This window comes from Hyla sarda, chromosome 4 (genome assembly GCF_029499605.1).
Source record: "Hyla sarda isolate aHylSar1 chromosome 4, aHylSar1.hap1, whole genome shotgun sequence".
Taxonomy (NCBI): domain Eukaryota; kingdom Metazoa; phylum Chordata; class Amphibia; order Anura; family Hylidae; genus Hyla; species Hyla sarda.
The window spans coordinates 327,820,703-327,835,987 of NC_079192.1; the positions used below are offsets into that span (position 1 = coordinate 327,820,703).

At 46.4% G+C, this 15,285-nt stretch overlaps 1 protein-coding gene across 2 annotated transcripts in view; it reads right to left on the bottom strand.

Annotated features, from left to right (window-relative positions):
* NSD1 (nuclear receptor binding SET domain protein 1) overlaps positions 1-15,285 on the bottom strand; it is a 124,427-nt gene that overhangs the window by 31,094 nt on the left and 78,048 nt on the right. For both annotated transcript variants that reach the window (XM_056575029.1, XM_056575030.1), the window contains exons 14-17: positions 14,363-14,542; positions 13,933-14,089; positions 13,643-13,848; positions 13,451-13,563 (exon numbers count right to left, since the gene is read on the bottom strand). In XM_056575029.1, the coding sequence (XP_056431004.1) occupies positions 13,451-13,563; positions 13,643-13,848; positions 13,933-14,089; positions 14,363-14,542 (656 nt within the window). The remainder of the gene's footprint in view (positions 1-13,450; positions 13,564-13,642; positions 13,849-13,932; positions 14,090-14,362; positions 14,543-15,285) is intronic.

The window sequence follows — 15,285 nt, forward strand, 5'->3', positions numbered from 1 at the left end:
ATTAAAAGAGCCTGATGGCAAGGAGTTTCATTTTCTCTCACCAACTATACTTTATATATAGGTTTTATATCTTCCTTACACAGATCTAACTTCAACAGATGGGGCCCCAATGCAAATCTATAACTGGGCCCCCACTATAATTCAACAGCTATAGTAATGGTCTCCTCCTACAGGGAAGAGATCTAATGGGTCCCTCTTTAACCCCTTAAGGACCCAGCCAATATTCACTGTAGGACCCGGCCATTTTTTGCACATCTGACCACTGTCACTTTAAGCAATAATAACTCTGGGATGCTTTTACTTTTCATTCTGATTTAGAGTTTGTTTTTACGTGACATTCTACTATATGTTAGAGGTAAAATTTTGTCGATACTTGCATCATTTTTTTGCATTTGTTTTAACTTTGAAGCTCTCTGCTTATAAGGAAAATGGATAGTCAAAATAAATGATATATTAATTCACATATACAATATGTCTACTTTATGTTGGCATCATAAAGTTGACATGTTTTTACTTTTGGAAGACATCAGAGGGCTTCAAAGTTCAGCAGCAACTTTCTAATTTTTCAAAAAATTTTCTAAATCAACCAGTTCAGTTTTGAAGTGGATTTGAAGGGCCTTCATATTAGAAATACCCCATAAATTACCCCATTATAAAAAGTGCACACCTCAAAGTATTCAAAATGACATTCAAAACGTTTGTTAACCCTTGTATTTCACAAGAATAGCAGCAAATCTTCCTAAAATTTGTAACCCAATTTCTCTCGAGTAAGAAAATACCTCATGTGTATGTCAAGTGCTCTGTGGGTGCACTAGAGGGCTCAGAAGGGAAGGAGCGACAGTGGGATTTTGGAGAGTGAGTTTTTCTTAAATGGTTTTTGGGGGGCATGTCACATTTAGGAAGACCCTATGATGCCAGAACAGCAAAAAAAATAAAAATAAAATAAAAAACACATGGCATACTATTTTGGAAACTACACCCCTCAAGGAACGTAAAAAGGGATACAGTGAGCCTTAACACCCCACAGCTGTTTGACGACTTTTCCTTAAATTTGGATGTGTACATTATTTTTTATTTATTTTTTCACTAAGACTAGTTTTCCCCCCAAATTTGGGGAAGAGGAGAAAATGCCCCCCAAAATTTGTAACCCCATCTCTTCTGAATATGGAAATACCCCATGTGTGGACGTCAAATGCTCTGCTGGCGAACTACAATGCTCAGAAGAGGAGTCGTCACATTTGGCTTTTGGAAAGCAAATTTAGCTGAAATGGTTTTTGGGGGGGCATGTCGCATTTAGTAAGCCCCTATGGTGCCAGAACAGCAAAAAAAAAAAAAAAAAAAAAAAACACATGGCATACTATTTTGGAAACTATACCCCTCAAGGAACAAAATAAGGGGTACAGTGAGCCTTAACAACTCACAGGTGTTAAATTTTTGTTAAATTTGGATGTGTAATTGAAAAAAGAAATAATTTCTCACTAAAATGCTGGTTTTTCCCCCAAATTTCAGTTTTACAAGGCGTAATAGGAGAAAATGTCCCCCAAAATATGTAACTCCATTTCTTCAGAGTATGGAAATACTCCATGTGTGGACATGAAGTGCTCAGCGGGCGAAATACAATGTTCAGAAGAGAAGGAGCGCCATTGAGCTTTTGGAGAGTGAATTTGTTTGGAATGGAAGTCAGGGGCCATGTGCGTTTACAAAGTCCCTGTGGTGCCAGAACAGTTGACACCCCCCCCCCCACATGTGACCCCATTTTGGAAACTACACCCCCCTCCCAGAATGTAATAGGGGGTGCAGTGAGTAATTACACCCCACTGGCATTTGACAGATCTTTGGAACAGTGGGCTGTGCAAATGAAAAATTTAATTTTTCATTTTTACGGACCACTGTTCCAAAAATCTGACAGACATGTGGGGCGTAAATGCTCACTGTACCCCTTATTACATTACATGAGGTGTGTAGTTTTCAAAATGGGGTCAGATGTGGGGTGGGTCCATTGTTCTGGCACTATGGGGGCTTTGTAAACACACATGGCCTTCAATTCCGGACAAATTTTCTCTTCAAAAGCCCAATGGAACTCCTTCTCTTCTGAGCATTGTAGTGCACCCGCAGATCACTTTACATCCACATATGGGGTATGTTCTTACTCAGAAGAAATGGGGTTACAAATTTTGGGTTGATTTTTTCTCCCTATTTTCCCTTGTGAAAATGAAACATTTAGGGTAGCAACACCTGTGGGGTGTTAAAGCTCACTATACCCCTTGTTACATTCTGTGAGGGGTGTAGTTTCCAATATGGGGTCACATGTGCGTATTTATTTTTTTGCATTTATGTCAGAACCGCTGTAAAAATCAGCCACCCCTGTGCAAATCACCAATTTAGGCCTCAAATGTACATGGTGTGCTCTTACTCCTGAGTCTTGTTGTGGGCCTGCAGAGCATTTTACGCCCACATATGGGGTATTTACGTACTCAGGAGAAATTACGTTACAAATTTTGGGGGCCTTTTTTTTTTTTCCCTTTTACCGCCTATGAAAATAAAAAGTATGGGGCAACACCAGCATGTTAGTGTAAACATTTTTTACACTAACAGGCTGGTGTAGCCTCCCTATTTTCCTTTTCATAAGGGGTAAAAGGAGAAAAAGCGCCCCAAAATTTGTAGTGCAACTGCTCCCGGAGTACGGAAATACCCCATATGTGTCCCTAAACTGTTTCCTTGAAATACAACAGGGCTCCGAAGTGAGAGAGCACCATGCGCATTTGAGGACTAAATTAGGGATTGCATAGGGGTGGACATAGGGGTATTCTACGCCAGTGATTCCCAAACAGGGTGCCTCCAGCTGTTGCTAAACTCCCAGCATACCTGGACAGTCAATGGCTGTCCGGAAATGATGGGAGTTGTTGTTTTGTAACAGCTGGAGGCTCCGTTTTGAAAACACTGCCATACGATACGTTTTTCAATTTTATTCGGGGGGGGGGGGGGGGGGCAGTGTAAGGGGGTGTATATGTTGTGCTTTACCCTTAATTTTGTGTTAGTGTAGTATGGTGTTTTTAGGGTACATTCGCACTTGCGGGTTTACGGTGAGTTTCCCGCTAGGAGTTTGCTACAACTCCCAGCATTTACTGACAGACCGTGCATGCTGGGAGTTGTACTTTTGCAACAGCTCGGGGCACACTGGTTGGAAAACCTTCAGTTAGGTTCTGTTACCTAACTCAGTATTTGTCAACCAGTGTGCCTCCAGCTGTTGCAAAACTACAACTCCCAGCATGCAGAGACAGCTGTTTGGGCATACTGGGATTTGCAGTTTTGTAACATCCTCAAGGGCTACAGTTTAGAGACCACTGCACAGTGATCTCCAAACTGTAGCCCTCCAGCTGTTACAAAACTACAAATCCCAGCATGCCCAACAGCAAACTGCAGTGTGGGCATGCTAGGAGTTGTAGTTTTGCAAGATTTAGAGGGCCAAAGTTTAGAGACCACTGCACAGTGATTTCCAAACTGTAGCCCTCCAGCTGTTGCAAAACTACAAATCCCAGCATGCCCAAACAGCTGTCTGGGCATGCTGGGAGTTGTAGCTTTGCAACATCTGGAGGGCTACAGTTTAGAGACCACTGTAATGACCCCCCTGGCCATTTGCGCTGGGGTGCCTGCTGAAGGATATCAGCAGTCACCCCGGTCCCTGCAAAATTCCCACAGACGTATAGGTACGCCCTGGGTCCTTAATTACCAGGGCGTACCTGTACGGCCTGGGTCCTTAACTGATTAAGCTCCTGGGCCAGGAGCTATCATGCCCTTTACATCCCTATAGTTATGTCCCACCTCATTGTGTGTCACTACATTGAAGCCTATTTAAAAATTCTATGCAATAAGTTGTTCCAAGCTCAAAATATGGTTCTCAGAACTCGTAGACTTTTCCCAAAATACTCTGCCTTTAACAGCATTCATTGGCTAGCCAGTTATCACTTTTACAGGTTTATCAGTAACAGATCACATGATTTACTTTTACATGCATCAGCTCAGCGAGTCCAGTCACTAACTATATTCACATTATGAAATTATAGTCCTCTCTCCATTAGCTTGGATTTTGGACAAATATCTGCTCTAGTTATTAGACCTTTAGGTGGGAGGAATCTCCTGGTATACTCTTAAAGGGGTTAAGTAAAGTAACATTACTCCTATTTAGTCCCTTTATGTGAAGGGTATTACATATGAAGTACACTTGTTTTAGGGAATCTTAGCCATTCTCCACATGTGACACAGCACTTTCTTCCAGGAAGTGCTGTATAAACAACATTCTGACATCCACTCAGTCTCAGTTTTGCTCGCTTCAACTGAAGAGAAGCCCTGCCCCCATTCAGGACCTCACTGGAAGCAGTATTTACAAGCATAGTATGCATTCATTACTTTTCAGACGGCACTTGAAGGCCAGTCACTTATACCAATCAGCTTGTGCTAGGTAGCTGTCCTTTACCTAAAGTGTAAAATTTTATTTAGTTTGCAGGTCTTATTCCTGCAAACCTTGTTAGGTAGTTGCAAAAAACTACCAGAAATGCATCTGAAAAAATAAAAGATGACAGAAGTTTGCTATTGACAGACTGCTATATTAACCCGTTAAGGACCAAGGCAGGTACGCCCTGACGTCCTGGTACTTAAGGACCCAAGGCGTACCTGTATGCCCTTGGGAATTCCGGTCCCCGCCGCTCGCCGGGCAGGGACCGGACTAGGATGCCTGCTGAAATAATTCAGCAGGCACTCCGTGCAAACCCCTGGGGGGGTCCTGAGATCCCCCCCATGTCAGCGATCGTTGATCAATTCAGATTGGCGATTTACGGCGATTCCAAGTCAATCGGGTCACAGTGACCCGGAAAAAAAGGGTGACTGGTGCAGTCCGAGTCGGCACCAATCCCCCTTGCCCAGCAGGAGTGGGGGGGCACTGGTGCCACCTCTCGATCAGCGTGATTAGCCAACAAATCACCCGTCTTGCTGTGTGGCATCAGCGGTGGAGGGAGGGGGTGATTGGCAGTGGGGGAGGCTCATTCAGGGTCTGGTGTAGCGGCGGTATCCTGCGGCGGCGACGGTCTGAGGTGCCGGTCTGTTGCGGAGGGATCCAACAGCAGGTTGTAAGCACTGTTTGCCTCCTGTAGTTGCTTAGCAAAAACTCCCAGAGTGCAGAGCCAAAGGGCATGCTGGGAGTTGTAGTTTTGCAACATCTGGAGGCACAACTGCAACTCCCAGCATGCCCTTTGGCTGTCTGGGCATGCTTGGAGTTATTTAGTTATGAAAAAGTGTGCCTCCAGCTGTTGCATAACTACAACTCCTACCATGCACACACACAGCCAAAGGGCATGCTGGAAGTTGTAGTAGTATGCCTCCAGCTGTTGCAAAAACTACAAGTCCCAGCATGCTGAGACTTGTAATTTTTGCAACAGCTGAATTCACACTGGTTGCGAAACAGAAATTGTTACCCAAGTCAGTGTTTCGCAATCAGTGTGCCTTCAGCTGTTGCGAGTTCTGCTGCAGCTCAAACTCAGAGCGAAAAACTCACTGTGAACCCCTGCCTGTGTGAATGTACCCTAAAAACACTACACAAAAGTAAAAAAGGAAAACACTATCTATCTATATATATACATACATATACATACACACACACACACACACACACACATACCCCTACACAGTTACAACCCCCAATAAAAATGAAAAACATCTTGTACGGCAGAGTTTCCAAAATGGAGCCTCCAGCTGTTGCAAGAATACAACTCCCAGTATTGCCGCATAGCAATTGACAGTCCAGGCATGCTGGGAGTTTTGCAACAGCTGGAGGTACCCCATTTGGGAAACGCTGCAGTAGAGTAATTTTCGTATCTGAGGCAAGTGAAATTCTTGCATCTGGATCAGTCCCTATGCAAATCCCTTATTAAGGCCTCAAATGCGCATGGCGCTCTCTCACTTCGGAGCCCTGTCATATTTCAAGGAAACAGTTTAGTGCCACATATGGGGTATTGCCGTACTTGGGAGAAATTGCCTAACAAATTTTGGGGGGCTTTTTCTCTTTAACCCTTATGAAAATGTAAAGCTGGGGTTGTTATTGTAAAAAAATAAAACATTTTACACTAACATGCTGGTGTTGCCCCATACCTTTCATTTTCACAAGAGGTAAATGGAAAAAAAGACCCCCAATAACGCAAATTCTCCTTAGTACGGAAATACCCCATATGTGGACGTAAAATGCTCTGTGGGCGCACAACAAGGCTCAGGAGCGAGAGCGCCATTATACATTTGAGATCATTTGCACAGGGATGGCTGATCGTTACAGTGGTTCTGACATAAATGCAAACAAAAAAAAAAAAAAAAACACCCACGTGACCCAATTTTGGAAACTACACCCCTCACGGAACGTAACAAAGGGTATAGTGAGCCTTAAAGGGGTACTCCGCCCCTAGACATCTTATCCCATATCCAAAGGATAAGGGATAAGATGTCAGATCGCAGGGGTCCCGCTGCTGGGAACCCCGGGGATCGCTGCTGCAGCACCCCGCTATCATTACTGCGCAGAGCGAGATCGCTCTGCATGTAATGACGGGCAATACAGGGGCCGGAGCATCGTTACGTCACGGCTCCGCCCCTCGTGATGTCACGGCCCGCCCCCGTCAATACAAGTCTATGGGAGGGGGCGTGGCGGTAGTCACACCCCCTGCCATAGACTTGCATTAAGGGGACGGGCCGTGATGTCATGAGGGGCGGAGCCATGACGGCACGCTGCTCCGGCCCCTGTATCGCCCGTCATTACGCACAGAGTGAACTCGCTCTGTGCAGTAATGATGGCGGGGTGCCGCAGCGGCGATCCCCGGGGTCCCCAGCAGCAGGACCGCAGCGATCTAACATCTTATCCCCTATCCTTTGGATAGGGGATAAGATGCCAGGGGCGGAGTACCCCATTAAAGGGGTACTCCGGTTCTTAGACATCTTATCCCCTATCCAAAGGATAGGGGATAAGATGGCTGATCGCGGGAGTCTCGCCGCTGGGGAACCCCGTGAACTTGCACGCGGCACCCCGTTTGTAATCAGTCCCCGTAGGCCCCCTCTTGTAGACTTGCATTGAGGGGCGGAGTGTGACATCACATGAGGGTGGGGGCGTGACGTCACACGCCGCCCGCAGTGTGGTCGCCGGTAATCAGTCCCGGAGGGAACCCGCTCCGGGGACTGATTACAAACGGGGTGCCGCGTGCAAGATCACGGGGGTCCCCATCGGCGGGACTCCCGCGATCAGGCATCTTATCCCCTATCCTTTGGATAGGGGATAAGATATCTAAGCACCGGAGTACCCCTTTAACACCGCACAGGTGTTTGAAGAACTTTTGTTAAAGTTAGATGTAAAAATGAAAAAAAAATATTCACTAATATGCTAATGTTATCCAAAATGTTTTATTTTCACATGGGGTAATAGGAAAAAAAGCCCCCCATAATTTGTAACACCATTTCTTCTGAGTATATAAATATCCCATGTGTGAACGTAAAGTGCTCTGCTGGCGCACTACAGGGCTCAGAAGAGAAGGAGCGCCATTGGGCTTTTAGAGAGAAAGTGTGTCTGGAATTGAAGGCCATGTGTGTTTACAAAGCCCCCATGGTGCCAGAACAGTGGACCTCCCCCCCCCCATGTGACCCCATTTTGGAAATTACACCCCTCATGGAATGTAATAAGAGATGCAGTGAGCATTTACACCCCACTGGTGTCTGACAGATTTTTTCAACAGTGGTCCATGAAAATGAAAAATAAAATTTTTCATTTGCACAGCCTACTGTTCCAAAAGTCTGTCAAACGTCAGTGGGGTGTAAAAGCTCACTGCACCCCTTATTACATTCTGTGAGGGGTGCAGTTTCCGAAATAGGGTCACATGTGGGGGGCTCCACTTTTCTGGCACCATGGGGTGCCTCTCTCTCAACAAATTCTCTCTCTCAAGAAGCCCAATGGCAGTCCTTCTCTTCAGAGCACTTTACATCCCCGTATGGGGTATTTTCATACTCCAAAGAAACGGGGGTACAAATTTTGGGGGGCATTTTCTCCTATAACCTCTATAAGTAGATCTTTAGACTTATTGTAAAATCTCTCTCTCTCAGCTTCTATTTGGGGACACGGGACCATGGGTATATGCTGCTTGCCACTAGGAGGCGGACACTAGTAAAAAAAAACTAAAGAAAGTCGGCTCCTTCCAACAGGATATACCCACTGAAGAGGAAGGTACCGAAATTGGGCGAAGGGGACTGCCTCCATGGAAGCTACCATCCTGCCCAGAACGGACATGCAGGCATGGACAGGAATCAGACCCGGCTGCCAAAGCAAGCACATCCCCAACAACAGCTCCTGGAGCTTGTCCTCCAGAAGAGTAAGGCGGGCCGCCACTGTGTCGAAGCAGATCTCTGGGACAGAGCCAGGTTGGATTTCTCTCTGTTGATTATCCAACCGAAACTAGAGAGGGTCTGTAGAGTGATGCTGAGACTGACCCAGTTCTGCTCCAGGGAGGGCAACTTGATGAGTAGGTCATCCAGATAGGGGAGGACCGAAACACCCCAAGAGTGGAGGAGAGCCCCGAGAGGGCAGGGTGTCAAACTGAAAATGACCCGCAGGAACTGCGAATCTGAGAAAAGTCTGGTGGGACGGGAAGATAGGAATGTGTAAGTAGGTGTCCCGTATGTCCACAAAAGAGAAACTGCCCCGGATTCATGGAGGCGACAACTGACCACAGGGTTTCCATCCGGAAATGCCACAGCCGCACATGACTGTTGAGAAGCTTCAAATCGAGAATGGGCTGGACAGTGCCACCCTTCTTGGGAACCACGAAAAGATTGGAATAGAACCCCGAAAACTGTTCCCGAGGAGGGACTGGCACAATCACTCCCTTGGACAGGAGGGTGTGAAGGGCCACCTGAAAAGCTGCAGCAAGATCGGGAGACCGAGGGGGGTGGGACCTGAAAAAACATTCCCGGGGAATAGAAGATAATTATTTTCGATAGCCCTGGGACACGACCTGACGAACCCAAGAATCCTCAACGTGCGCTTGCCAAACGTTCCAAAAGGTGGACAGGCGACCACTCACCCGAGGGGAAGACTTGGATGGGGGCACAACCTCAGGCAGTGGGAGGCTTGAGAGTCCCGGACTTGGAAGAGGGGCGGTTGGAGCGGGGAAATGATTTCCAGGAGGGGAAAGACTTGAAAGATGGAGCCTTCCTATCCTGTGAGGTCGTCTGTTTGCCCGAGTGACCGGAGAAACAAAATGAGCAAAAGGAAAATTCTTCCGCCGCGAGTCCGAGCGGCGCTGATGCTTTTGGTGCAAGAGGCGACTCTTGCCCCCGGTAGCCTCCAATGAGTTCATCTAGGCGTTTGCCAAAGAGACGAGACCCCAGAATGGGAAGCTCACTAAGGGAACGCTTAGCGGCCGCATCAGCATTCCAAGCTTTAAGCCACATGGAGCGACGAAGAGCCACTAGATTGCCCGAAGCAAAGGCAGCACAGCGAACCGACTTCAAGGAGGCAGAGCAGAGGTAGTCCCCTGAATTAGTGATTTGCTGTGCTAGATCTGCCAAATCGCCAGAGGATGAGCAGGCTAAAATACCCTGATGCAATTGACTGGCCCAAACCGAAAGGGCCTTGGTTACCCAAGTAGAGGCAAAGGCTGGTGCCAAAGCAGTACCTGCTGCCTCAAAAGCGAATTTCATCAAATTTTAGATGCGCTTACCAGAGGGATCTTTAAAAGGAGGCTGCATCAGCCAGCGGCAGGGTAGTAGACTTAGACAGCCGCAAAACAGGAGGGTCCACCGTAGGAGGTGAAGACCACTTAGTAACCAGGTCCTGAGGAAAGGGAAAGAGAGCCCGGAGCTTCTTAGTCCTGTGGAAGCGCTTATCAGGAAGCTTCCAGGCCATCTCTAACAGCTCGTCAAATTCAGTGTGTGGGCTGAAAACCTGAGGTGCCCGACGTGCACGGTGAAAGGACAATTAAGGGACTGCACCTGAAGTTCGTGGGCCCTGCAGGTGGAAGGTGTTCCCGACTGCCGACACGAGACTATCCACCAAAATCTGACATACGGGAAGTCTCTTCCGAGTCCACAAGCTCCCCTGGAGACCAGAGCGCACCGTGGGAGACTTGGAATGGGTGGAGGTGGACTGAGAGCAGGGGGGGGGGGGGGGGGGGGGTCGCGAAGACTGGGACCAGTTCTGGCGGTGTCTGGAGGAGGAAAAAAGGGAGCGGTAGTGTCAGGGCCCCACACGTCTGAGGAAGAGTCAGAGGAGAGGCGGCCATGGGAGGGCCGTAGGGAATGGCGGGAGGGAGGATCTACCGTAGTCCGGGACAAATGCAAGGAGGACCGCCCCAAAGCGGAAACCACTTCCTGGGAGACCCTGGCCAAGTCTGAGATCATCTGAGAAATGGTGGAGACCCACTGAGGAGAGGGATCGGATCTCTCAAAGGCCGGCAGGTCATCCTGAAAGGTAGCTTGGGAAGGAATGGGCAGCAGGGATGCACAGGGCGAGCAGGTAGGTTCAGTCGACCCACCTGGTATTTTGGTTTTACAGCTTGAACACTAGTAATAAGTGAACAGTGCAGAGGCTGCCTGTCGGGGAGGGAGGGAGAACGGATGGACATGAGCAGCACTAGTAAGTCAGACAGCCAGACAGACAGAGAAGGAGTGATCTCACCCAAGATTCTGTGTCCAGTCTTGAAGGTATGCGCTGGAGCCCACAGCAGCACAAGTTGACCGCCGGGATGCAGAGCTGAGCACAGGCTGAGAGGAGAGTGTATCCAGCCAGGTCCATGCTGGTGCCGGAGTAGGGAAGGAGGGGCCAACTGACCCCTGCAGCGCGCGAAACACCTGAGTGGTCAGAGCCCTGACCCCCAGAGCGCGCGCTATAGCCCCATTGGCAGAGGAGGGAGGAGTAAAGCAGCCCCCTGCAGCGCGCATGTGACCGGCTACAGCCTGCTCCCGGAGTGTGAAAGAAAGCCGAGTCCCGTCGGCGAACTCCTGCAGTGCATTACATGGTGAAGGAGAGCTCTAGGACAATTGCATAACTCCACTTGCGCTTACTAGCTAGCAACTTACATATGCATACATCCTAGGGCAGCAAGGAGTTAAACTAAAATGCCAACCAAGAACTCCTTTCTTAAAGGGGTACTCCAGTGGAAAACATAAGTTTTTAATTCAACTGGTGCCAGAAAAATAAACAGATCTGTAACTTTTTTCTATTTAAAAATCTTAATCCTTCAGGTACTTAGCTGCTTTATACTACAGAGAAAGTTGTGTAGTTCTATCCAGTCTGACCACAGTGCTCTCTGCTACCACCTCTGTCTGTCAGGAATTGCCCAGCAGAGGAACAACTCCCCATAGCAAACGTCTTTTGCTACGGACAGAGGTGGCAGCAGAGAGCACTGTCGTCAGATTAGAAAGAACTACACAACTTCCTGTGGCGCATACAGCAGCTGATAAGTAATGGAAGGCTTAAGATTTTTTAACAGAAGTTATTTAAAAATCTGTTAAACTCTCTGGCACCTGTTGATTTGAAAACATTACCCAAGGACTGTAGTATTCCAAAAACAATAAGAGATGGAAATAGAACTGTATAGATCAGTGATTCCCAACCGGGGTGCCGGGGCACACTGGAATGCCGTTTGGAACTGCCCGGGTGCTGCAGGGGAGATAGGGGTGGCACAGCGTCTCTCGGCATCCCCCCATCTCCTCCTGCGGCGCAGTGAGCTGAAAATTGTGCCCTGCTACACTGAAGAGGGGAATATGCAGTGGAACTGCAAGCTGTGCCCGATTCCAGAGCTGGCTTGCTTAAGGTACTGTACCCTTTCCACCCCTTGTCACCCATGGGGGAGGTGACAGCTTGCTGCGGCTTGCATCCCATTCATTTAAAGCACCGCGGCTGGCAACTTAACCATTTAAAGCGCAGTGGGCGCCAACTTAACCATTTAAAGTGCCGGCAACATAACCATTTAATGCGCCGGTGGCCTGCATCTCATTAATTTAAAGCACCAATGTCTCACAGGAGGACAGGGAGAACATATGATTATTTCCCCGATTTGGGGACAGCCGCTACGGCTGATAATACATTCACTCATTTGAGGGGGGAGAGGCCCGACCAGGATATAAGAAAAATTCATATCGTGCAGGAAAAACATACTGGTATTCGGTATAGACCAGTATACCTCCCAGCACTACACCCCCTCCACCCCCGTCCCCCATGTACACCCCCCCCCTTGTCACCCATATTCCTTTGTCACCCCTTTTAAACCCCTTGTCATCCTTGTCCACTCCAGTCACCCCTGTTCATCCCCCTGTCACCCACGTCCCTCCCCGGGCAACCCTCAGACCACCACCCCAGTCTACCCCTCTGTCACCCATGTCCACCCCCTATTCACCCCTCTGACACCCCCCTGTCACCCATGTCCACCCCCCTATTCACCCCTGTCACCCCTCTTTTATCCCCCTTGTCATCCTTTTTCCATGTCCACCCCGGTCCACCTTGGTCACCCCTCCCTATCCACACCTCTGTCACCCATGTTCACCCCCCCCCCCCCCCAGTCAACCCACTTGTCCTCCCCTCTTACCCCGTCAGTCTCCATTGTCCAACCCTCTGATCACATCCTTGTCCAACCCCTATTCACCCCTCTGTCCCTTTGTTCATAGCCCCACCTATCCGACAGTTCCTGACTATCATAAGAGCATATTTCTGGCTGATCAGGGCTGCTAGTACAAATTTGTAACAGTTGTGCATTAAGCTAAATTAAGCCCACAAACATTGAAACTACCTGACAAATACTGTGTAGGTCCACCTTGTGCTGCCAAAACAACTGACAAATCAAGGAATCTATGAATTTATCCTGTGATGGCTGGTACCAAAATGTTAGATCCTTTAAAAATGAATCTGTTTGCTCCATATCATGTTCAGAGCTTAAATTTTAAGTAGGCAGTAGTGAGCTGCAACATTCACGCCTCCTCCCACCCCCACCCCTTCGTGCCTAAACTGATTAACATACTGGGCTTGACACTTGAACTCTGAAAAGGATATGGGGCAGACAGATTGCTTTTAGGTGCTGTAAGGATGGGGCCTCTATAGGTCCTAATTCGTTTTTCTAGCACCTCCCACAGGCTGGAATCTGGAGGCCAAGCCAACACACTATACTCCTTTTCATGTTCCTCAAATAAATATACAAGCATTTATGTAAATCATTGGCTGAAGCATACTACAATCTAAAAAGTTCATAATATCAGTACCACACCAATTAGATACTGATAGCCTATCCTGAGAACACCTTTAATTAAGTGATTTAACTAAGACCATAGATATGTAGGTTAAAAACAATAATACAAATATTTTTATGCTCTTCTCCATTATATGTAACTGAATATACTATGGAGGGAGGTTGTAGGAAGAGGTCAACACTGCGCTACTTACTTTAATGTGCTTATAAGGTGGTGGCTTTTTATCATTTTTCTTTTCCTCTTGTAGTTGTCTCATTTCTTTCTGTGCTTTTAACTCTTCAAATCTTTCTGCAGCTTCCATCAGACCTAAAGGAAAACAATATATTATAAATGCAAAATGTAGAAGTGCTATCAAAAACACAACCTGGACTCTTTTCCAGCATACCTTTCTTGTAAACGGCATCTACTCCCTTGCTCATCTTATCTTTGTTAAGAGCATCTCCCTCCATGTAAGGAAATACCCTAGCCTGGTGAGTCCATAAGTAGTCCTTAGAACCGAAAAACAAGACTGGAAACTCTCCAATATCATGTTTCATCTTCTGGATATTTGTTGGAATGGTCTTAGGATGACAAACCTCAGCAGGCCACCACCTGCATCAAGGAAAAACAAAAATGTTTCTATACCCATTTTCAGGAAAGATGGACAGTGTTGTAATAAAAAAGATAGACTATTACCTGTATCTCCCGACTTTAACCCAATACACTTCTTTGTAATGAGGCTTTTTGCCAGCTTTACAGTCATTGCAGAACCAGTTTCCCTCTGGCATGTCAATGTTAAGACATTCACGGTGAAAAGCAGCTGGACAGGACTCACAACAAAGAAGACTTCCCCCTGAAACAAAGAAAAAATACTTCACAAACTCCAGAATATTGCATTTTACTATTTTTTTTTTTAAGTCACATTATTTTTTATTAAACATTTTGTAACACTTTTACAAAGGACATACATTTAAAAAGAGATTACAAATTACCAAGATGGTCCTACAAATACACAACCGGAGGTCCATAAATCAAGGGGTTAATCCCCAAAACACTTTTACAACTTTTACAGCACAACAAAAGCCATCTGGCAATAATAAACAATGGTGCATTGTATTTAACTTACCTTCCGAGCACACAAAACACCAGCTGACATTAATATGCTCATGGTTCTTACAATTTCTGCGAGGAGTAAAGTGGTTTGGGCAAATAATACTATTAGAAGCCAAAGTAACTGTTCCTGCGGCCTGACAGAAATCGTTGGCATGATAAGCAACTGGGCATCGTACACATCTCATCAAACGACCTGTGCCAAAATAAAGGACATTTAATACATATACATACATATACACATTTAATGTTTTTCTTTTTTTTCAAAGCACAAACCATGGAATAGCTAAAGTAATCCGCAGTGTATCTGCCATAAAAAGAATACGACTTTCACCAACTTCTGCTCCGTTTTGTTACTGCAGAAGCTCTGATCATTTTCAGACAGGATCAGTAGAAAACTGGCTGTGGAAAAAGTGAGTGAACATGTGTGTCCACAGGCACTCAGCTCTGTAGGATGACATGCATTTTGTAAAATGTCATAGCTGTTCACTGGGTTATTTTCTGTAACTGCAACTGTTGGCAATGCTTTATTCAATTTTAAAAAATAATATATATATATATCATTTTTTGTCTTTATTCCTTTGGCAACATCTGCCATAGAAGCACATCCTATCAGCACTTGCCGTCAGTGAGCAGCATAAGGCTAGGTTCACCCCAAGTTTTTGCAATACAGTTCCCGTATCAGGTTTTTAATTAAAAAAAAAATACGGTCTTCAATACGGTTCCATATGGTTTTCAAATTGAAAACATATACGGGAATTGTATTGCAAAAATGTGGTGTGAACCCAGCCTAAGTTACCTCTGATGCTGGTCATTTAACCTCCTAGATGCCATGGCCAATAGCAACTGCAGCTACAGCTGTCATTAACATGCTGCCTTTACTGCATAGTAAAAGATGTAAAAAAAAAAAAAAAAAAGGAACCTCAAACTTTGTAGAAC